This window comes from Chaetura pelagica, unplaced genomic scaffold (genome assembly GCF_000747805.2).
Source record: "Chaetura pelagica isolate M959 unplaced genomic scaffold, ChaPel_1.0 scaffold207, whole genome shotgun sequence".
Lineage (NCBI taxonomy): Eukaryota > Metazoa > Chordata > Aves > Apodiformes > Apodidae > Chaetura > Chaetura pelagica.
Genome location: NW_009953929.1, coordinates 2,257,605 through 2,281,933, shown reverse-complemented (window position 1 = coordinate 2,281,933; position 24,329 = coordinate 2,257,605). Strand labels below are relative to the sequence as shown.

Sequence of the window (24,329 nt, the reverse complement as noted above, 5' to 3'; positions counted from 1 at the left end):
TAATAACCCTGAAGCACCAATCTGCTGACCCAGGGCATTGCTCACAGGCTGCCACTTATGGGGTGACCAGGCTAACTCAGCCTGGCCTAAGACAGCAACATGGGGGAAATTCAAGTGCAGAATCACAGAGCAGGGACAAAATTTAAATAGTCATCTTAAAAAGTACTGCTAATGACAATGCATGACAAACAAACGGCAAACAAAACAGTGACATAAACTTATACACACACAACACCTGTAACAAGCAAATAAAATTGTCAACAGCAAAAAAGTGCCATTTTCTCTTTTTAATCAGATGTATGATTATCATTGAAGCTTCAATTCAGTGAATAATTTAAACAGTTGCTCAACTGGAAAATACGTACCAGTCGTCCCCTTGACTTACAGAGATATTTTGCTATTTAAGACAAGCCAGAGCTTTGCTGCCTCAAAGCCAGATAACTGACCCTACATACAGTTGTGTGGTGATTAAGAATAGTTTTATGAAGAGATAATAAGTTATTGTCAGCTGTTTTAATACATGCCTAATCAATTGGCAATTACATGTTACTGTGGACTGCAAAGAGATCTGACGAATATTGTTGGTAATGTTCTCATAAAATTGACTAAAAAAAATTACATTTTCACCCAATCCTGAGGCTGCTCTGGAGAAACTTTTCCAGTCTACCCTTCTACATCCAGTGTTTACATGTGCAAGGCATTGTAGACATGGTCACCCCTTGTTTTATTGCATTGTGAATAGAGTTGGGATTTGCAGCACAGGAGTCCTGATGGTTTAAGAGCATTTCTAAATCCAGGAGCACTTGACCAGCATAAAATACAGAGATCCCAAACTACAGAGCCTGGACTGCTACTAAAATTTTTCAACCACAGAAAACTGTAATGTGAAACACAAATATCTTTGCAATTTTTTCTGAAGAACTGGAAACCTTAAAATTATTAAAAATAAAAATATTTTAAAGTTCTCATTTAAAATACATGACATTTTTATTTTCATTGTTTAACAAGACAAAAATGAGAATAAAAGTAGGTTATCAAAAGTGGGTGCTGGCATTCATACTTTTTTATAATTGGCATACACATAATGTATATGAATAGCCACACATTTCTAGTGAAAGACTATGAACAAACACACATACATATACAGAGATATATAAACATACTATACATACATACATGAGTGAATATACATATTTATGTGCATACAGTATAGAGACAAGATACTATACAGGTACAGTAAGTGCAATATACTGTATAAGGCTATACAAACACCAAAAGGTTCTGGTGAAATGGTGATAACCATGAGAACAAAGCTTAGATGTTTTGGGACTTAACAGAGACAGAGGGGACAACCGTGCTGTTCTGTGTCTTCTTTTATGCATCAGACACACAAAGATCAAACAGAAACAGGGTGCAATCCACTCAGTTCATATACAAAAAAGTACAAGTGGGAGTGCATGGGGGCAACTGAAATGTGTATGAGCAGACAAATAAGGTTGCTTTACCTAGAATACAGAATGTTTGGTTCATTTACAGAGGATGCCTATATATAAACCCATGCTTCCATGAATTCATGCTATTTTTATTTATATTTTTTTCCTTTAAGAATATTATAAAATTCTTGCCCTGAGTTAAACATAAATACACAGAGAAAAGGAAGGGGGGAAAAAAAGAAATGGCATGCTTTTGGGGTTTTTAAAAAATATTTCTTTAACCAAGGCACAATGTCTTTCAATAGTGGTTGCAAGACCATTTGAAATAAACTTAGCAATTGCTATTGTTCTAGTACTGCATCCTTCTTAATGTGACTAAACTAATTGTTTGCACACAAAAGTCTCAGAACAAGTTTTGAAGTGAATTCACAAGTTTTAGTAGAGAATAAGTAAATTTATGAGAAACGCCTTAAAAAGAGATTCCCTGAAGAGGAAGGAATGCTACCAAAAGAAATTCCTTTACAGACAACTTATTGATGTTTGGATTGAAATTATTTCACATAAATTACATATTTGTTTAGTATTACTCTAAGTTGTTACCTATTTTTAGTAGAACCATGTACAATGCTTTAAGAGCGGCTAAAAACAAGATTAAGGACTTTCAAATATTTGTTAGTTTCTTGTCATAGGCAGGACAGTGACCTCAGGGATTCAGTGTTTTATAAGATGCAACAGTTACAGTTTAGGAATACTTGTTCGATTATGCTGTAAGACTTTCAAGGCATCTTCCTTTCCCTTTTTCATCAACCTGCTTAAGTCTGTTACTGGAAATATTAGTTTCTATGCATGTCTTCTTAAATTCTACAGTGTGCAAATCTAACTCTCAGAAGAAAGGTGGGGTTCAAAGGCCATGTTTGGCTGTTTCCCCCAAGTCTGAGCTCTCGGGCTTCAGAGGCACAAAGTTCTTACCAACTTTCAGGGGCTCTGGAGGGTACCTAACCTTCCAGGGAACCACGACCTAGTCTGCTACATCAGCTGCAGCTTCAGTCCCCTTATATTTCTCTGTTGCACTAAGACTCTTTACTGAAACACGATCCCAAATCTATTAAGAGCAGGCACAACAGAACAACTGCCTGAAAGCACAGATAACACAGATGAGATTTTCTCATATCTCTTCTATGCCTTTAAGGAAACTGTAACTCTGAATCTGGGAAACAACTAGAGAAAGACATGAAAAAAAAAAAAGTTGAACAGGAAGTGAAAACCCTCATAAATGCTGTTGTTTCATTCTTTGTCAGAATATTGTATTTGAAAAGTTTCAACAGCTTCTGTGAGGGAACAAGCCTCTTTCTGTACTCTGCTGGCAAGCTTACAAAGCTCATGCAAGAAGAAGAGATGAGAGTAAGGGAATGGAATATTCTTCCTCCCACTCTTCCATCCCAGCTGAAATAGCAGCAGCCAAGCCAGCACTCGAGGGTGAGGAAACGTATGAAGACAAACTCCAGGCCTGCTGCTCAGGGACTGGTCACCCTGCTCCCATCTCTAATCACCCCCTTCTATGGCATTATTTTTCCTACAGCTGACCTGCTTTCACCTGTCACTGCTTCCCCCCAACACATATTTTTACTGCCCATGCTATTGAGTGGAATGGAGGGAAGCCACCAAAGCCATGCTAAGGCCTTGGCACCTACTGTGACTGCAGTACGTTCTGGGATCCATCTCTGCATGGCCTTCCCCATCCCATCAGAGTTGCCATTGTGGCATCAGGGCCTCTGAGCATGCACTATGTCATGCTCTTAGGTCAGAGTCCTGACAAAGTTGGACGCAGCAATGCAGTGACCTGCTTCTGCTGCAGGACCAGCCCAACTGAATGCTAAAGAAAATATGTTGGGACAGCATCAACAGGGCTGTCTGCCAACAGAAGATGGCTTTGACACATTTGCTTTTTGTGCCCATCGGTCAGGCATGCCTTGGAGGTGAGAGATGATGGATGAGGCAATTCTATCCACTTCCAGGTTTGCGTCTTCTTGTCTGCCTTTTTTAATACACGATCTCTATTAGCAGTTTGTTCATTTAGAAACAATTTGCAGGGTTTTGGACCCATGCACAGATTATGTAAGACCAGATTCATGCTGAAAATCAACACAATGCAGTGTGGAGCCTTCCCTAAAGGATTCACATTCTTGCTGTTGCTGTCATCCAAAATGTTGACAGCATATTTAGCTGGAGTGACGACAGCAGAATTTTGACTTCGCCTGTGCAAATGATTTACCCTTGCTGGAAAAGAGAGGAGCTGTATAAAGTAATCCAATCGCTCCCTCTCGTGGGCATGAGGCTGTGCTGCACTTCCTACAGGCACAAAAGCATACTCAGAAATCCAAGCTCTCACCGGTTTTTAGCGGTGCAAGCTGTCCAGAAGGCTGTGTGTCACTTCAGGACACAGCTCATGCCCCTGGCACTTCTTTCTAGGCGGTGGCAATCAGTGGGATGACTCATGCCTGGCTCTTGTGAGCATTCAGCCTGAACAAGAAGGCACAATCCTATGATGCTGGATTACTCAAATTTTCAAGCATACTCAGGCCACATACTGGTCAAATCCAGACATCATCTGAAGCTAAAATCTGGTTCATGTCCCTTCAGTGAAGTGCTTGTGTCAGGGGTTCTCTCAGCACCCCACCATGGGTTCTTCCATGCCTGCATGCCTATCCATCCTCTCAGATAGGAACCAGGGGAATATCCTCTTCCCAGCTATTTGCAAAACCAGCATCCACAAAAGTCAGTTTATGTCAACTTTCATATGTTTTCATCTACACAGACCCTAAAGACTTCTCCACTGGAGAAGAAGGACTTCTTCTTTGAGACAGATATCATTTGTTAAATGTTCCTAGTAAAATTTACCTGGTATTCTGGTTTTAGACATTCAAATGTATTTAGTTGTATTAGTGGCATATAAAAATAATTAAATAACTGTTAAAGATACAGTAGATTGCACTCCAAACAGTTTTTTGCACTTTCTAATTTGACATAAATCGAAGCATAAATAATTTCTGACAGTCACATACTTGCCCGTCTACCCTCATCTGCAACTACTTACTTTCTCATCTTTTATACTGAGCTTACAAATCCTTGGGGTAAGGATAGTCTTTGTTCTATACACATTGTCTACCAACATGGGAACCTTATGTATGATTATGACTCTTAGACATCACTGCAAACATAATTGTGGTAAATCCTAGTGGCAAGCATTAAGAAGGTTTTGGATCCAGTGACCACCCCAAGCCCTGTTAAAGGAGATGGCTAAACATAAGGAATAATTAAGTCCCTTTAAGGGAATAGCTTCAGAAGCAAAAATAGAAGTTACCATCCAAAGTAATAAATGGTGTATAGAAAGTCCAGACTAAAACCCCATGGGATACGGAGTAAGAAGCATGGGATTGCTCCCACACTGTGGATATATATTTTGAATTAAGAAAAAGCTCAAGTCTCAAAAAGAAACAACCATAATCTTGGCTGAAGAAGCACAGAGACAGAGATCTCAGAGGCATTTCACTGGCTAAAGTGGGACATTTGACATTTACACACAGGAAGAAGAAAACTACTGCCATCATCCTATGAATTGTCTCATATGTTTTGTTATTCTACATCAAAAGTACACAATAGACTTTCAAAACTTTTTAAAATTAGAGGAAAAATGAGGGACAGAGAAATCCATACTGGAGTGGCATTTAGCACAGCTAGTTAGATACTCCTTTTGAATAGGAATTTGGGAGTGCATCTCCCCTGAAGTCTTTAACCAGCAGCCCAGGGTGATCTTTTCATTCCCTTTGGCCCAGAAAGCAAGTATGACAGAAGTTTGTTCTTTCATTGCAAATCCTTCTGTCCTACTATAACCACAAAAGCAGAATCACTAGAGTTTTATGCTGCCTTCAGATTGTGATCCTTCAAGGAGTGCATCTGCAAAGATCTGCAGTACTCAGCGAGGACACTTGTTGATGCTACGTAGCAGGTGTGAATTCCCTTACTAGCACACTTTGTTGTTGTTGCCATTTCCGTCCTACTCAAACTGGAAGAAGTACTTCAGTCTACAGAGTTCTCCATCTACCTGCACTGAGTGTATTTCTTTCATCTAGTGGAAGTTTAAAAAAGACTGCTGTGATCAGATATGGAAGAGCAGATTTTGATTTATAGGTGCTCATTTTTCAGCAGCAGCAGAATTAATTAAATGCAGCAGTCAGGAACCTGTCCCTGCTAAGATGCCCAACAACTGCAGTGTGTTTACTGACTGCCTTGAACTACTGTACACTATTGCTGAGGAAAATGGCAACTTGAAGCTGAGAATAATAGGAGAACACAGATGCTTTGTTTATGCTCACAGTGTAACATAGAGCCCATATGCTTTTAGATGCACATTTGCCAACTACAGCATGCTAATGTCAATTCATTGGTGAAGTGTTTTATCTAGATGCCTTCAAACATAATTATAGCTGTAATAACATTTTACCCTTCCTGGATTTATTAATTACACGGTGAACACAATGCTTACAAAGCATACAAAGACTATAATATCCTTTTATACACAACTGAGGCTAAAGAAATTAAGAGCTGGGCTTATGGTATTTAGATGCCCCAGTAGAGAGCTGTTCACCTACTTCAGCATGAAAAAAATACTAAGTGGCAGAGTACTGAGTACCTGATTACTTGCTGGAGATTACTCTGTGCCTATCAAAATTAAACTCTTAAATTACTTCTCTTAAGTTTTGTGTCTTACAGTGAGCTTATACTGTACTCAAACTACAGCATATTGCTCTGAGAATGCATGTGGAAAGGTCTCTCATCTGTTTGAATGCGGAAAAAAAAAATCACTACAAAATGCAGGTGTTTTAATTGCATTTTTAGGTTAACACCTGAATACTGAGGCTGAAACAAAACGTTATCTAAGCTGTTGTGTGGAAGAATTGGGGATTTACCAGGTGAAGCTGGTGCAAGCCTTCTCCTTCCCTCCCTCAGCCCAGCAGATGGTGGTGCTGGGGTGGCAGCCAGCGCAGCCCCCGCTCTGCACACAGCACGGACCACAGCTCAGTGACTTCTGCACCAAGTTCCTGCAGTGATTTGTTGCAACACTTACAATTGCAGCCACTTACAATTCCAACTGAAAAAAACCCCACACACCAAAATTACTCTTCTTAAAATAAATAATTCGTCTCCTAGAAAATCCGAGCGGGGCCTTGTGCCCAGAGCTGAGCAGTAGGTGGTGCGGGCCTAGGCCCGCTCTGCCCCCCAATACAGGGATATAACCCACCTGCCCAAAACAATAACATTGCACAGACTGCAGACAGACCCAAGTTTTCAGGCAAAACCGAGCCGCCCAAGGTGTCTCACTGCCTCCCCACCTCAGCCTGGCCCTGCCGTGCTGCAGGCTGGCTGCTAACCCTCCAAAATAGCAGTGCTGCCCCTGCCGGGCACTCTGCTTCATGTTCCTGGCTCTAGGAAAAATAAAGCTTTACCTAATCCTTTCAGATTTTTCAAACTGTTCATTTTGAACAGTTGTAAATGTGCATTTTTACCCATGTAATCTCTTACAAAGACACAAACAATAAATAAAGTATTTTAACATGTTCTTGCTGAACATAAACCAGTGTGGGCATTATACTTATCTCAGACCAATTGGAAATAAGTACGAAAACAAAATCCTTTTCAGTTGCACACTTAGAGTAGAAAATGTGCTTTCTACTTCCCTACCTACATTATCATAGAATCCTGGAATGGTTCGTGTTGGAAGGGAACTTAAATATCATCTAGTTCCAACCTTCCTGCCATGGGCAGGGACACCTTCCACTAGGCCAGGTTGCTCAAAGCTCCATCCAGCCTGGCCTTGAACACTTCCAGGGAGAGGGCAGCCATAACTCCTCTGGGCAACCTCTGCCAGTGTTTCACCAACATCACAGGAAAGAATTTCTTCCTAATATCTCATCTATTAATATATTAGAAAACCATGTTAGAAAAATCTGGCTTTCTTACTTGCAGGACTCCACAGTGCCTGGATTTCCATGTACTTAAAAAGGCTCCCTTGGTGGGGTCAAACACCAGACCAAGTGCCAAGTACACCCACCCCAACACCACTTCAGGTTGCTTATTGACACCTCAGAGGTAGTAGGGTAGATCTCAGCTAAAGAGTACACTCAGTCCTTTTTACAATCCTGTTTCATGATTCAGTTACCTAAATACAAATTTAAATATATGCTTGTGTATAAAATTCTTGCCTGTCAAAGATAAAACACAAATAAACTATTGATGGATTAACTTCATTTGGTACAAGACAATAATTACATAGTCAAATCCATTCTGTGAATGGGAGGCCTTTCCCCTGTACTCTATAATATTCAGATAAATGATAAAACAAGTGAAAGTTCTCCTCAATTTTGGAGGGTAATTGATAATTTGTCCATCACATGGGCCTTCTGCGTTGTGTTCACTGATGAGGTTGTATGGGGGAGAAAATATGCCATCTCATTTGCTGGGGCCTCAGGAAGATACCAGGTGAGCAATGAACTGAGCTGCATTCCTCAATTTTGGAGGGTAATTGATAATTTGTCCATCACATGGGCCTTCTGCGTTGTGTTCACTGATGAGGTTGTATGGGGGAGAAAATATGCCATCTCATTTGCTGGGGCCTCAGGAAGATACCAGGTGAGCAATGAACTGAGCTGCATTTTTTTTTTTTTTTTAAATAACCCACAAAAAATTTCACTGTTGATTCTGATATAGTTTATAGCTTTTTCTTTATTCCTTAAATGCAACTTCAATCTCCTTAATTCACAGCTGTCTGTGTATCTTCATTTCCTTCTCTAAGTTATTCCTTCTAATCTCAGCATGGCTTCTGGATTTTACTTTGATCATCACTGTACAGTTTAAATCTTCTTTCCTTGCTTAAACTGGAACTAGATACCACTGCCTGCTCCTCCCCAGAAGACACGAGGCCTGCAAACCTTCAGAATGAAGATAGCATGCCTTGAGGAGGCAACAGTAAAGGACAGTGCTGTCTTCTCACTGAAAAGCACATCACTAAGATGCAGCATGAAGAGAGGCTGCACATTTGGACATAAGATACACAGTTTTGTGGAAATCTGTCTAAAAACAGGCTCTGTTTTGCTGAAAAACTGAAATATCGTATTGTAACTTTCAGGAGTTTTGTTTTCAAAGGCTGTATTTTCCTTCAGATTGTCGATCTTCATTGTAAACAGGCACTGCTGTGCTGCCACGCAGCTCCATACCTGTGATTTCACGGTAGCTGTAAAATTCATTTCTTAAGAAAAACAAACTTCATTTTGCAAAACTGATTTTCAGAAAAAATAAATAAATCTAGAGATAGCTATACTAGCTCTTTTTTCTTAAAAGGAAAACCAGTATTTTTTGGTGTGTTGAAGAGTGTTTAGGAGAAGCCTGGCAGTGACCTAGACACTCTTCTATGTACATTAAAAACACGGTTGCAAGATGCTCGGCTCTCCAGCAGAGGGACTGTCACCGTGCAGGTTGCTAGAATCCTTTTTGTCTTTTGACAGACGTGCTCAAAGCACAGGTATCCTGTATGGGACAGAGATTTTTTAATCTATCAATACCGTGTAATCCTTTGGTACCCTGAGATGAAGATGCAGAGACTGACAGGATGCAGAGAAACATCACAGTATTGCAGTGACACCTGTGACTCCAACTCCTGCTTCCTTTACACAAGAGAACAATTTTGTTCATTATGGGGGTCCCTGGTATGATGTAGCATTTACCAGCTGCAGAGTGAAACACCTGACCATGCCTGCTACAGAAGTCTCAAGCACCAGCAGGGAGGCTCTAGCAATATGGGTGATGAGTTATTAATTGAGGCATCCTTGGGCCATGTTTATACTACTTTATAAACCTCACATGGTGCTTAACTTCCACTGCTCTCTGTCCACTTGAATGGCTACAGATGACTGGTACTTGCTTTCATTTGCATATAAAGCCAAACTCATGTGGAATTTAATTATTTCTAGTATTATTGACACACTTCTTATCACTAAGACATAACATACTGTACTTTCTAGAATATTTTTCCATTCCCTGTAAGACCTCTGCTAACACTGGAGAATCTTTACAAGGTGTTATGCTCTGTGATATCCAGAACACTTTTCTGCTACTTTACCTCCTCTAGGATATTTGTATTAAGAGATGTATTTAGGAAATAAAGCTATATGCCACTTCTGTAGCTCAAATATATTCCATGATTCTATAATATTGTAGTTCCAAGCTCTCCACTTGACTTCCTCTGCTACTTCCTTAATTTCTTAAACTTTATCCTTACACAATCAGTAACTTTAGTTCCAAGATAACATTATATTTCAGTTTAAATTCAGTAAATTCAGAACTTCATCCAATGCTATTTCCTGCAACAAGCTCTTTCAAAATTCCCTCACCATTTACCAGAACCAAGTACAGAAAGGCATCCTCTCATCTGGCTCCATGTGTTGGCTTCTGGCTGCCACTACACTACATAATTTTAAAGTGTTCTCCATCACAGACCAGCCACATCACTCATCTCGGCTTGTAAGTGCTTTTAAAATTTTTATTTATTTATTTAGAAGTGATCACTATCATGCTTACCATCAATACACCCTAAATACATCCTGTGAATATTGACTGGTTAATCCTCACAATTCCTACACCAATAAACTAACAAGAAAAGAAGACATAAGTGAGTTAAATGTCAATAGTTACATAATTGGCCAGTATTTTATTAAAATTATAATTTAGGTTTCACTATATCAGCCCTACTTTTAATTACTAATCATCCTTACTACTTTTAATTACTCTGTATTAAAAATTATGGGCCTCCAGAGCTCAGTTGCAAATCTGATATGTTTTCCTAAGTTAAACATTTAAAAAAATACCAGTTTGGAATCCATGAAGATTTCAGAAAACTGTTTAACAGCAATCCCCCCTTTCCTGGATCTTGTATCCCTGTACGAACGTTAGCTGTGCCTGCTTCATCAACAAAGAGGTGGGTAACAGGATCTACCTTTTTTTAGGAAGCCTGATTATGGAAACCAGTATCAATACCAGTATCAATACAACCAATAGTCACAGCACACAAAAATAAGGGCCAGTTTGTCAGATTCAGAACGGGCTAACAACTCAGCCATTTCCAAACACATTTCACCTGTCATAGTTTGTTTGCACGCTACACTAGAACAGATATACAACCAACACAATCAAAGTAATGTTTGTATCTGCTAAGGAGACAATAAGACCTCTGTAATTTTGCTGGAATTAGGCTCAAATTCACACCTCTAAAAAAACTTACATCCTCATAATAAATGACACTGTGATAGATGGACATTAAGAGGTTGATAGTTAGAGGGGAAGACTTACAGGAAAAGGAAGTTTTACCAGCTGTTGTTTTTCACGCAGCCATGTCTATGCCATACATTATTCAATTAACAAGATCACTCTCTGTAGTCACTTGAAAATTCCTCTTATAATTTGGTTCCTTTCTTGTGTATGAAGTGAGGTGGATTTTCCTCCACAGTTTCAGCGAACCCTGGCTGCAGCTTCTAAGAGACTCATTATCTCTTCTATCACATCATCTTCTGCTTTCAAAGCTTATTGTTTAGTTCTTAATATAAACTGAGAGACTAAAATATCTTCAAAACACCCAAGGTGCCTTTGCCACTGAGTAACCAGCAAACCATCATGCCTCCTGTAAGACCCATTTAATCAAAAATCATATACTACAGGAACACTGGGACACTCAGAACCTTTGGAAGTACAATTACCCTAATTTCTTCCTTAGATGAAGGAACACTTGACATAGTATTTAAATAGGCTGTCATTTTGAATCTCCAATATGGATTTGATTTTCTTATGTAAAATGTGCTTTACAAATGTGCCAGGCTCTGTTAGGCAATTGTGTCGAGCAGGGCTCAGACAATACAATAGCTTCAGTTTTGCCGGTTAAAGAATTTTAAGCTGTATGGACTAGGCTACCCAAATATAACCTTCCTAACAAGTAGCTGGCTGTCTGGATGGAGTAAAGCAAAATTACTCTTCTGGTCTCTGCTTTGGTCCAGACTTTCTAGAACCAACTCAACAAGCTACAAACAACTTAAGTATGTGATTATGGAAAAGCAGTCCTCAGGGAGTTTTCAACTCAAATCTCATTGAAATGCAATAGGATTATGGGGACTAATTCCTTGAAAGCAAATTGAAAATTTGCCATATAAATGAGGGTGTTTGTGTGTGTCCATACATCTATGTATGTGCACATACAGGCATACATGTTTCTGTCTCTTTGTGCATAAGTACACCCAGACACACAGTGATGTGAAGGCATATACAAGTGCACACAAGTGATCCGATGCCAGAGTTGACAGAAGGCATTCACACTATGCTCCAGTGGAACCTCTTCCCTCAATTGCCACTCTCAGCAGATAGCTCTGTCAAACTAATAATACAGGTCTGCACAGCAAAATGATACGATATCAGTATTAGCATATAAAATAAAGGTAAGTATAGGTTTCCTATGTCTTTATTTCTTTTCCATTTTCTCTCTGGTGGAGAAATTTGCCAAACTCACTTTAATTTCTTTCTCCAGGGTCTACGAGGCTTTTTTGTTTTTGATGAAGAAAAAGTATCTCTGTTTAAGATACAAGATGTTACTCCATTGATTTGGTTTTTGATTGCTAATAATTACATACAATAAATATAACTGCAATGGACTATTTAACAGTCCTGTAAGTATTACATGGCCTATAGCTTACGTGAGTCCAGCTGCCTTAACTAAACAAAATAACTCGCTGTAAGAGGAGTTTTCAGGACAGTGATAAATCACAATGTAATACAATCATGCATTAAGCTCAAAACAGAGGTGAGACTGGCACAAATACAACTGAGCAGAAGTCAAGTATGTACAAGTCATTCACAAACATTGGTGCAAGTGCTTTAGACAAGACATTGAAAAGAAATTTACATTAAAAACAGATAAATTTATCAAAGTTTGATAAATTTTAAAGACAGTAAAAAAGTACAGAAAACATGAAAAAATAAAAAATCCAGCCAGTTAATACAGTACAGTTTTACTACATTTATATTACAGAATGAAGACAGAAAGGGATACAAGGAATTAAGAGCAAAGAAAATTCTACCGGCTGTGGCCAGTGGAATTTCATTGCCAATGAGAGATGTGCACACACAGATGCACACACAGGCACAGAAAATAAAGACAAAACCCAAAAAAAAACATTTACTGTAACAAATGACAGACAGAGAGGTGAGAAACATTTGGCATGTTAGCACATGAAAAGTCATTCACGATTGGCTAACGATGGTACCTGGCTCGGCTGAAGATAAAAAAAACATTTACTGTAACAAATGACAGACAGAGAGGTGAGAAACATTTGGCATGTTGCAGCACATGAAGTCATTCACGATTGGCTAACGATGGTACCTGGCTCGGCTGAAGATCACTGGCTTGCCTGAGCGGAGTGACAGACGGAGGAGGCACACCTGATGTGGATGCAGACCGACCTAATCTGCAACTTGCTTTAGGCTCTGCAGAGGAGAAGGGAAGAAAAGACACCCATGAACAGAAGGCAGGTCACTGCTGCAGTAACTTGAAACAGGGGGGACCTAGGATTCCCTTGAAACAAAGACTTGAGGCTTCGTTTCTAGTCAGTCTTAGGGATTGGGCTGAATCACGAATACAAGTTGAGGTCAGAACAAGCGGGATTAAGACAGAACTCCTCCCATATCCTGACCTCCTCCCTCTGCTTGAGTATCTCTGAAGCTCAAGTACAGTGCATAAACCAGCAGACAGATAGGAAGTAGATAAAGAAACCCTTGTTGCCCCTTCCAGTGACGACTTCTACTCCCCAGAAAATACAGCAGTGATTAAGAGAGTTGCAGTGGCTTCTGGTTTCATCTCTTCATCCCAGATCAGAGAGAGAAGGTAGCCCAAAGACAAACTGTGCTGAGGTGAAGCATGAATGGCCAAAGAATGAAGAAGGGATTGGTCAAAACTGGTGAGGATAGTGTGGTACTTGGGGGTTTGAAATGATACCAAAAGCACTTGGAAAACTAGCATTAATGCAATTGAGAGACAGAAAACAGGAAGGATAGAAACCAGAACATCAACAGTGGCAAATTCTGAACTTAGTTCTGTACAACTGAGGCAATTAAAGAGGCAGAGGTTCTCTTGAAGGAGAAGAGAAAGCTCTGTTTCAGGGAAGAATTGCACAGGAATTGCAGTTATTTAATTTTCCTTCTGTTGTTGTATATAGATGCATTTCTCAGAACATTCCCCATGGACTTCCAGCACAGGTTACTAATGTTAACATACCAACATGAAGGTGACCATGCATCTCAGGTGTTGTGGAACGTTTCTGTCTGTGAACTATGTAGACACCAGTGTGGCACCCCAAAGTATTCCACATCCCACATCTTGTCTAGAAGAAACTGTGTTTTCCTGAGAAATGGGCCTGCCTGTTTCCGCCAGAGAAAAATACCTGTCCCTATATTTCCTGTTTATGGCCAAGGAATTTTCTCCTCTCAACCCATGATTTTGGCTCAGATGAATGTGTTCATTGTCCTCATGTTCTATAAGAATTCCAACCCTGCACCTTTCTATTTAATGGACAAACACTGAGATCAAGGACATTTGAACTCAGCAGACATATTTGTACAATAACAAACTCTCAGTTTTAGCACTAATAGTAGTGCTTTACTATGGATAAGTAGTATTTATATCATGATTCCTTACAACGGGTTTAAAGAATTTCTCCTATTCAACGTCATGTTTCCAAAAAGAGAGGAAGAACCTATGCCTTGTGCAATCCTGATTTAGCAAGTTTGCCTTTGAAGCACAGGTTTTGCATATGTATCTTTTGCTTGTGTCTCTCTGAAATGTATTTTCTGGTGCCTCATTTACCCTGCTACTTTGTCTGTGTTTGTTTTATACTAATATCTCTATTTCCTGCATGGATCTCTAGTACCATCACTAGCCGCCGGCTGGGCCATAATTTGAAAGGAATCAGATGTCCATCACTAGCACGTCCTTAGAGTCACTAGGCTTGTTTTGGAAACTTGAGGACAGCTGGCTCATTACACCACCAACCAGTTACATGCTGAAATGTGTTCTTCCTATCCCTCTGTTGCTTTTTCATAGTTACCTTTAATACTTATTCTCCTAAGATGTTTCAGAATTCAATAGGGTATGGAGAAGAGCTATCCCCTTAAGCTGGAGCACTTAGGCCAATGAAAGCATCTGTATGGGTGAATATTCATCAACTAAATATTAATAGGTTGGTTAAAATCCAGCTGGCTGAGCAGCAAAAATATTTATGCTGTTCAATGAATGCATTATTCAATTCACTCACTCCTAGTGAGTCTGTAAACATACCACGAGTCAACACAGCAATAAGCACACAGAAAGGAGCAGACTGATCTCCCCCCTAACCTTGTATTTTGTACATAATCTGTTGTTTTGCTTTTTTTGGTCTTGGGCAGTTATTCTGAAGGTTTTATTAGATATGTTTTTGTTATGATTTTGCACTGTGTGCCAGATTTCTGACTATTTCTTTCAGAAATACAGATATAAAAATGGATTTCATCTCTGTTCCCTCCTGGAATTTTGCTGGGGTTTCAGAGAGGGCAAGAATTAGAGGATTTTTTTTGTTGTTGTTTTTCCCTGCTGCTAAATAGAGACTCTGTTTTTTGCTGTGACAAGCAGATTCAGACACTCAGAACATAAAAAACTCCAAGGCACTGTCTGCCATGGCTTCTGAATTGTTTTCCTTGCTTTGGGAAAGCAGAGAGAAGTGTCATAATTTCCAATTTGGATGTATGTGCAACAAGAGATCACCATTTCCTTGCCAAAGAGACTCCCTTCATCTGGCATCAAAGAAATAACACCTATCACACATAGCTGAAGTATGACTTCCTTTATCTCCCAGTAATATATTTTACATTATTAAAGAAACTGTTGTGATTTCCATGGTGATCCTCACCAAAAGAGACAGCTCCACCTAGCTTTTTTATAATTATTTTTTAATTCAGGGAAATAAAAAAAAATAAATTTAGGAAATTAAAGTCGTGTTATGAGCAAAAAGAAAATATTTTGGTTGTTGTTTTTTTTAATAGCCATTTCATTGGTCTCAGTGGAAATATTTTTAGACCAAATAAATAATCCATTCTACTGTACTTAGTGCTCTGAGTAACATCTTCACACTTGCACACTACCATGGGGAAAAAAATACCCGTAAGTGATCTGTTGCATAAGTATTACTCAACTCATTGTCCTGTATTCTGCAGCGTGCTGTTTTTCAGCTGTGGACAGCTTACACAGTTCAAAATAATAATGATAACTTCAAATAACAACTTCTGCTTTAGGCTATCTAAAAAGCAGTAATAGGTCCTTTGCACAGTTATGTCCACTGCCCAGTCGTTTTCAGTATCTTTAACACTTGGTTTTCATGTTTTAAATGGTAATTTTATCTTGTCTGCAAGGTCTGTATATTGATAACAATTCCGGTTCTGGAGTGAAAATGGGCTTTTCTATTTACTGCCAAGAATCATGACGGAGGAAAAACTTCTGCCAGCAGATCTCAGGAACAATTTCTAGTGTTTAATTTATATTTATCTCATGTGGACAATATCGAAGCAGCTCAGCATTAACACTGAAATGAATAGTCTTGAAACTTCTTGAGAAGTCCCCTTTGTGACATTAATGCATGGTGTGGAGCTGTTTCATTCGCCAGCCTGATCAGCACATAGGAAAGGTTCTGTCTGTTGTCTGAGGAGGATCCATTTGCTCAGGGTCCCTGATAATGCAAGCTAAAATACACCTAGTTCCATACTGATAATGTCAGCATAGCACCCAACACTACTCTGTTTCATTATGTGGGTGGATCCAGAGACCCCACTCCAAGCACAGGACGCTCTATGCAGCCACAGCCAGGGGCCTTTTGGCACTGCTGGAAACCACCCAAAGGCTGACAAGAGCTAACAGCCCAGTGCCAAGCTAGGGGACTTATGGGTGGGTGACTTAAGTGCTTTACTGGACTGGAGCCAGAGGAAGCAGTGCACTTGAGTAGCCGTTGCAATTGATGAGGTTTGAATTCTGCGGATCATTTGGGGCAGCTACAGAGCTGTGTAGCACATTTGGTCATGCTATGCACAAACATGTTCGTAAGGTTCAGTTGCTATATTTAACTGAGGAAACTCAGGTGATGTTTTATGTTGCACGGCATCAGATGATGTGCCCCTCACACTGTGCCATACAACACCTCTCACTCAGGGCCTGAACCACCCCCAGCAGTCAGATGCAGTGTAATGCAGGTCATTAGGGGATGGCAGGTCAGTTCTGTCTCAGTCCCCTCTTACATCACCCACAGCAGCCACAAAACTCCCAAAAATGCTAGTGGGAGGGACCACAGCCACCTCAGCATGATGTAAACCCCCCACACACAGCCAGCTGAAGCAAGACCAGCATTATTGGACTTGCAGGTAACTGAGTCCTGACAATGGCAGAAGGATTACACGTGGACATAGCAAGCAAACAGCCCCATAGGACAGGGGGGCGGGGGAGGGGGGGGGGGGGGGGGGGGGGGGGGGGTGGTGGTGGTGAGAATTTTAGGAGAGACTATCCAACACAAAACAGAGGCTTTCCACTCACAAACAGGATTGCCTTAAAACTGTACTTAGTTACGTATCTAACCACTCACATAAATGACCTGTTTTCCAAAAGTGCAAGTGCTGTCATCGTAACCAAAGATGTAGAGGCTTTGGCTGCTTGCATTTGGGGTGTTGCTGGATTTTCCTCAATAAAGCAGAGTGCTGAAATGTGACAAGATTTTATGGAAATATTTTTTTATCAGTTTTATACCCATGTGTTATGGTTTTCTATATTCTCCAGAAATACAACAGCTCTGCATGATTTTTTATTTTTGGATCTTAATGGGAAGAGTTCTTTTATTCATCCAAGGAATTCTTCATTCTACCTATCCTAATCTTAATTCAGAAAAATACTCTGGCTGTCACTTACATTGGAGAAGCTTCTTATCCTGTCACAGTCTCTTCTTTGCACATGAAAAGAGAAATATTTCTTATTTGCTACAGCTGCCAAGAAGCACGTTTTAAATTAAACAAGGCAATGTGACAGGCTGAGAGTAATCAGATGCAAAAAAGAAAGAAAAAAAAAGTAGTAAAAGAAAACATGCAGGTTGGAAAAATGAATCACACCTGTTATCATCATACTGGCCTGGCCATGTTGGTCTCCTAGAAAGAAATGAGTAAACTGAAACATAACTCGAAATTATGAAACCTTAAGGTGGAATTAATTATCTTGTATTCTGTCCCTTACAAAAAAAGTATTTAGGTCTTCACCTGCAGAAGCAACTTAGTGCTGAACTAGCACAGCAGCACATCAGACTGAACTGTTTACACAAAGGGAGCAGTCAATCTGTGGAACTCAGTGTTACTAGATATCCACAGGGCAAAAGCTTAGCTGTTGTCAAAAGCAAGTCAAGTAATGAGAAAAACTTTCTGTATTACGTAGAGTATTTTTTATATCAGAGATATGTTCTGAGCTGTCATGTCTCAGGTCTCAATCAACGACTGAGGCAATGGGGAAAGAAATCATCATGTTCTATTGATAGTGGTTTTTTTCTTAACATTTTTTGCTGTTTTTCTCTGAAGCTTCTGGCATGGTCTAATGTTGATCTTGGGGCTCTGTATCAAAAAGGCAATTGTGCATTGTTCCACATAGCTGCACCACTGCTGCTGCAGAGACTGGTGTGTGCTTCTATGGTCAGACTCTGTGCCTGTGTCATTCTTCACCCTGGAGATTGTTCACCTGGCTCATGGTGCACTGGCTTGATGCCATTAGTGTCCAGGTGTCATTTAACTTTGGGTGACAGGTGCTGCTGCTGGGGGGAGAGCTTGTGTGTAGACAACATAGATGACCAATGTAGGCAAAGTTGGAAGCATCACATCCTGGGCTGGACTTTGTTGGGCAGGCTGCCCAGCAACATATATGTAAAGTATTTAGTTGCCTTCACTTGGAGAACCTTGAAAGCTTAGTAGTACAGTGATACTCTGATATTGCCTGTAAGAACAAAAAATTAGGGGCTGATGGGAGTATTTGTCTTCTCCGAGTGAAGCAGCCCGAGCAAGCAGGAACTGGTGCATTGCCACTGCTCTCTTCTTGCTCCAATGAAACCGCCTTGGACCTTGGGCTTCACAGGCATTGATCCATTCCTTAAGAGCTTCAACTTAACTATTAATTACTCATGCAAATCCACAGTACTAGCCAGTAATTCCGATGAAGGGTGGGCACTTACTCCACTTCTGATTATCTACAGTGCTTTCAGCAGAATACTAATAGGCTGGCTGAGTGTCAAGCTGATGTGGATTCAAAAACAGGTCATCACGGCAGAGTAGAGGATCTGATTTAAAAGGCAGCGCAGTGCCTGTTTCTAGCAGCAGGTGGCAATGCAAAATGCCTCGTGGTTGCAGATAGGAAAGCAGCAGCAACATTCCAGAAAATAGCTTCAGCACTCCTGGAGTGAAGTTATAACAGCCTTCTGTCTCACTACAATCACGCTGACTTTCCCAAAGGCCAGCATGCTCCCAAAACTGCTTGCACTGCTTTCTATAAGAAACAATAGGATGCCAAGAAACAGAAAGTGGCCTTGACAAATTGTGTGATGGATGAGAGAACAATTAGGCATTAAAGACAGTGAGATCCATGTGCACCTGACAAGCCAGGCTCGTTTGAACAGAAAGCTCAAGATTCTGTTTGGAGCTGGCTCATTACCCCTCTGATCTTACTAGCAGATACAGAGATGGGAAAAGTCTACCAAAACATGAGTACTCTCACTCAGGTATTTACTCTGACTGCTCCAGTTCCTAGTTAACCTGTGCCTCAGCAGAGCTGCCTGTTGAGCACACTTGAGAAGTCCTTTCACACCCTGTATGTTTTACAGCGGAGCAATTCAACTCCATTTTCTTTAAATTATTCCAACACTACCCTAGTAAATGCCTGTATTGGTATGAACTGTGGTGTTTCAAAGGACATAGCCACACACAAAAAACCCCCCACAAAACAGTAGCCCTTTTTCTCTTATCTATTATGTTGTAAAGAGAGAGACAGCAATAATGACTGCACTGGGGACTGCCCTGATTTTATTTTGTTCTGTGGTAAATCTAAGCTCTAAATTCCTAGCACAGAATTACCTTATTTCCCTGGCATAAGAAAGCATTTGTATCCGTATAGATTAATTAAAGCTCTCTTGCATTCTGTTACAGTTCTAATTTAATTGCAAGGAATGAACTGTTAACGTTCACGTAGAAGTTTATTGAGGAGGACTGTGTGCACCATTTTGAATGCAATGCCCCACCAATTAGAGGTAAAACATGTTGCTCAGGCAACAGCTAGAGACACAGGAAAAAAATATTCATGGCAGATGAGAGGCAATATTCATCAAATGAAATGTCAGAAAAAATGCAGGGAAAGAAAAATCATAATCAGCTTTCAGATTTTAATCATAAAAAGGAGTAAAAATTCAGCCAATATATTATTTCCATAATTTTTCTTTGACACTCCTAGCTATGTAAGACAAAGTCAGTTAACTAAATCAAGGCATGATTCGACAACTATTTATTTAAACAGTTTGCTTATGCCAAATGAAGACTGAAGCCAACATGTTTTGTCTGCTTTTGGAGATGAACCAATTCTAAAATAAAACTAATGCAGGAAGGTTGGACAAAAGTGCTATATTTTTGCTAAGAACTTACTCTTTAATTTCTCTTCCATTCTGCTTTGTACTGTCCTCTTGCAGAGCTGAAAAAGCTGGTACACATGTTTGGTCTAATTACCAGATGTCCTGATACTTTCATGTGGTACCTTTAAACCCACCCTTTTACCTACATTAGCATAGATGATGCTACAATACCCTGGGAAAAAGAATTTTTTTAAAAGCTATGACCTAATCTGCAGAATTCCTACCTACGAGGATGCTTTTTGAGAACAGACAAGTAGGCAAAATGCAGTTAGATCCAAACACCCTGTGCTAGTTATGACATTTTCAGAAAAGCCACTTTTTTTTTTTTTTTTTTTTTTTGGCATAGGAAGGACTATTTGGGGAGTCTGTAGCAAGAAAAGCTGGACTTCATGATTGCTGCAAATGATACGTTAGATCATCAAAGCCCATTCAAGTTATATACTGAGTTTCAGGTGTTATTCCCAGCAATGCAGAGAAAATGTGAGTCCTACTACCACACAAGGAATTGATGCCCTGGGTGAGGGGTGAGCATCTCTGTTAGTGTGGCACTGCAAAGGCTCATCTGTGTCACTGACTGCCCACCAGATCTCTCATGCAGGAGTAATTTCTTGTGTTAGTAGCTCATGACTGGTTTTAAAGTGGATATTTTTTAGAATCTATCCAGTAAGCAATGAAGTCACTCTTTTAAGTGAACTGTCAAATCTCAAACACTCCCAGTGCAATGCTTTGGCCAGAGCTAAACCTATCTGTTTATAGATCCCCATTCATGTATCAGTTCTGTATGTCTTAGTCAATTTATAAACAAGGCTGCATTGTTTTTCATGGTTTATGGCAATTCACTGTTTTACGTACATAACATTTGATTAATAAAATGGGTAAATATTAGAGACTTTTGAAATCCATAGTAGATTATCTAGAAATGTATGTACAAACATAAGGCAAAGGCTGCCTGTATCCACTCACCATGCACACCAGTAAGACAGCCTTGTTTCTGCAGAGCGTGTTTCTGTTACTGTATGTGATATCTGAATTTATGAACATCTCTCTGAGGTGCCATCCTGGAGGTGTCTTTGCTATAGTGTCCCTTCTCAATGTCAAGTGGAATTCCTCACTCCTTTCAAAATAGATGAAAGGCATGTTTACATGTCTATATTACCTGCCACAATCCCAGTCCCATTCCAGTCCAGAGCACAAGCAGACAGCACAGTGCTTATTAATGCTGCAGTTTATGGGCAGGGCAGATTCCAGAAGACAGCTGGAAGTCTAAGGAATCCAGATGCTTACCTACATCTGTGTAATTGTACAGATCCTTCACCTCACAACGGGATTCATGACCTCTTCCCTGCTCTGCTGCTTGACATACCTGAGCTGTTGCTTCCAGCCAACATCGTTGGACTGACAGAGGATCTCCCCAGCCTGCTGGACACCACAGGTGGGCCTGGCGTTCCATCCCATTCCTGAGCTTTTCCTGGCTCCCTGGAGGAAGCTGTCCCATGATGGCCTCCCCTCTCTTTGTTTTCCAGCTTTGGTAGTGGCTCAGTGCTGTGACTTCTGATCTTGAACTCATCTAGTGGTTCTACAAAAAAACACACAGGTATACATTTCATTAAAGACTGCCTGCTCATTACTCACATCATATAATGAACTTTTGCTCAATATTCCATATATGCAAATCATAAATCTGGTAAGGGCAATTTATATAATAATTTTATCACCTGGGCCTAAAACCTATAGTTTGTGTGGGTTTCAATACACTTGCTAATTATTAAAACCATATACAATACAGCAAAGGCATGAAATGTAACTTTTCTTTTACAACTTTATATGCCAGGAAAATATTTTTGAAAATTGTATCCTACCAAATTATGCTTTTATTAACTATTTCTGTAAAAACTTGAATTATTTTCAGCTGTCATTTCATTGGGAACAAGTTCTTCTTCAGGAACTTCCTAAGGAAGCTCTCTCCTAAGGCAATATTGTGCAAGCAACATATCCGTACTCCTCATAAGCTCTAATAAAAAGCACACAATGCACAAAACTGTCCAGTGCTAATATTTTGGGTGTTCCCAGCACAATAACCTAGGGAATAAAATTTCACTTGGTTGGAAAATCCCTGGGGTCAGAAAATGCTTTTCTGCTTTCAACACCATGAGTCAATATAAGAAGGAGGAATTAAAAAAACAATTGAATTATTTTTTTAAAGTGAAGCAGTGATGTCTGCTTTCCTCATGGCTTGTAATTTTCTTTTCCTTTCTTGAGACCCTCATTTCTTTTCTTGCAGGTTGAGCAATGCAATGGAGAAACAATTCATGCCTGATCTTTTCCATCTGTAGCTGTGAAAAATTCACATGAAAAACTAGATACAAGAAGAACCATTAGATTGCTTTTAGTTGTAGCAGCTAATTACTGTGCTAGTCAATTATTCAAGGTTTGCTGAACTGTGTGCCACCTTTTATAAAAAAAAAAAAACCAACACAACAAAACACCGGAACTCTCTGAGTTTGGAATTTTATACCCCATATTTAAGCCCAAAGACATTCTTACGTGATAGTCTCAGTTCTAGTAACTCAGGTTTATAAATCAAACCCCTGATGTACCTTAATTTCTTTATGTATCTACTATCTTGGAATTCACGTGTGATGAAGATGGACAATCTTCCCTTGAGCCCAATCTGAAAATCTTTTTGGGGCTACGAAGGACAGCATAAGATTTGGGAGAGACAAGCAAAGGGAAAATGCCAAAGGCCATTTGCAAGCAGGAGATATCAACAGCTCCCCAGGGGACTATGGGGGAGCACAACTGGCTTGACTGTGCAGGATTGCCAGAGATGCAATGGCAAAATTTGTCTCAGCAGCCACTTCCTCTCTCAGTTATCCCCATGGCCAGGAACTGGGACTATCCAACAGGAATTGTCACTCAGATGAGATAGTCTCAGGAAAAGAACCACATTCACACCACTTTAATTTGTTTGTGGCTCAAAAAAACCCCAAGTATTTACCCTTTCTGCAGCAAACGTGGAAGATGCAATATTAGATACCTCTGTGGTGAGGCAGAGACCTCACCTACACACAGCAATAACAAAATCTCACCTTGTTTTGAGTTCTTTGACATTTCAGTCTGTACATGAACTTGATGAACAACGTCAGCCTGAATTTCTTCAATTAAACGTCATGTAGGAAACACGTAGAAGATGTAACTGGATATTGAGGATATCATACCACAACTACCTAGATTATTTTATTTTTTTTTTAACTAGTCTCAGTAGTAACACTCAGGAGAAAATAATAAAATGCCCCCAGTTTAGCAAGTCTTGTAAACAGGATTCAGTGACTTTTTATGTGACAAAGACCTTCAGAAATAAAATCTCTTCCTTGAACTTTAAGGTCACTTACCTTCTTTAATGCATGCAAAAAGACGCTACAATGAAAACCCAAACAGTTTGTTTTTCTTAGTTGGTAGCCCAGCAGGGTACGAGGCTGAGTAACAGTCTGTATCAATATAACATGACATCTGCATTTCAGGGACCTTGCTATCGAGTATCTGTAACACAGCTCTCTCTGTGCCTCTGCAGACAGACTTGGTAATACAAAATGCACTACAATCTAGAGCCCAAATTACAACCAGATTTTAACACTTTCAGTTATCAACAAAAATGGTCTTATGTTTTTCTGAGCATTGATCTACCAAAAATAATTATATACTTTTCCACATAGCAGATACGTGTAATCACAGATGATTTTTTTCTGAATAATGTTTACCTTAAGATACTACTTATCTGGGAAAAAGAAAGATATTAACAGAATTTCAAAAACTGTCACAACCCTCTTTCCCACCCATACAGGATGCTTGTCTGCAATACAGCTCTTCCTTTCCAGCAAAATGTAGAAGGACACAAAAGAATACAATACACCTTAAAAAACACAGAATTCCAGCCCTGCAAGTGCTCCACTGACTTAATGCATCATTCAATAGATTTAACTTATTATGTTATCAGCTACTACTGGAAATGCTGTCACTACCTTAGTGAAAACCTTTCACACGCTCATGCAGCCAGCCCTTAGCTGCAGTGGAAAGATTCTGGTTGAATGCA

The 24,329-nt window shown here is 39.8% G+C and overlaps 1 protein-coding gene across 1 annotated transcript in view; it reads right to left on the bottom strand.

Moving 5' to 3' along the window:
- NYAP2 (neuronal tyrosine-phosphorylated phosphoinositide-3-kinase adaptor 2) overlaps positions 1-24,329 on the bottom strand; it is a 122,338-nt gene that overhangs the window by 8,381 nt on the left and 89,628 nt on the right. Inside the window, exons 4-5 of the mRNA XM_010001618.1 lie at positions 21,603-21,815; positions 12,907-13,010 (exon numbers count right to left, since the gene is read on the bottom strand). Of these exons, the coding sequence (XP_009999920.1) occupies positions 12,907-13,010; positions 21,603-21,815 (317 nt within the window). The remainder of the gene's footprint in view (positions 1-12,906; positions 13,011-21,602; positions 21,816-24,329) is intronic.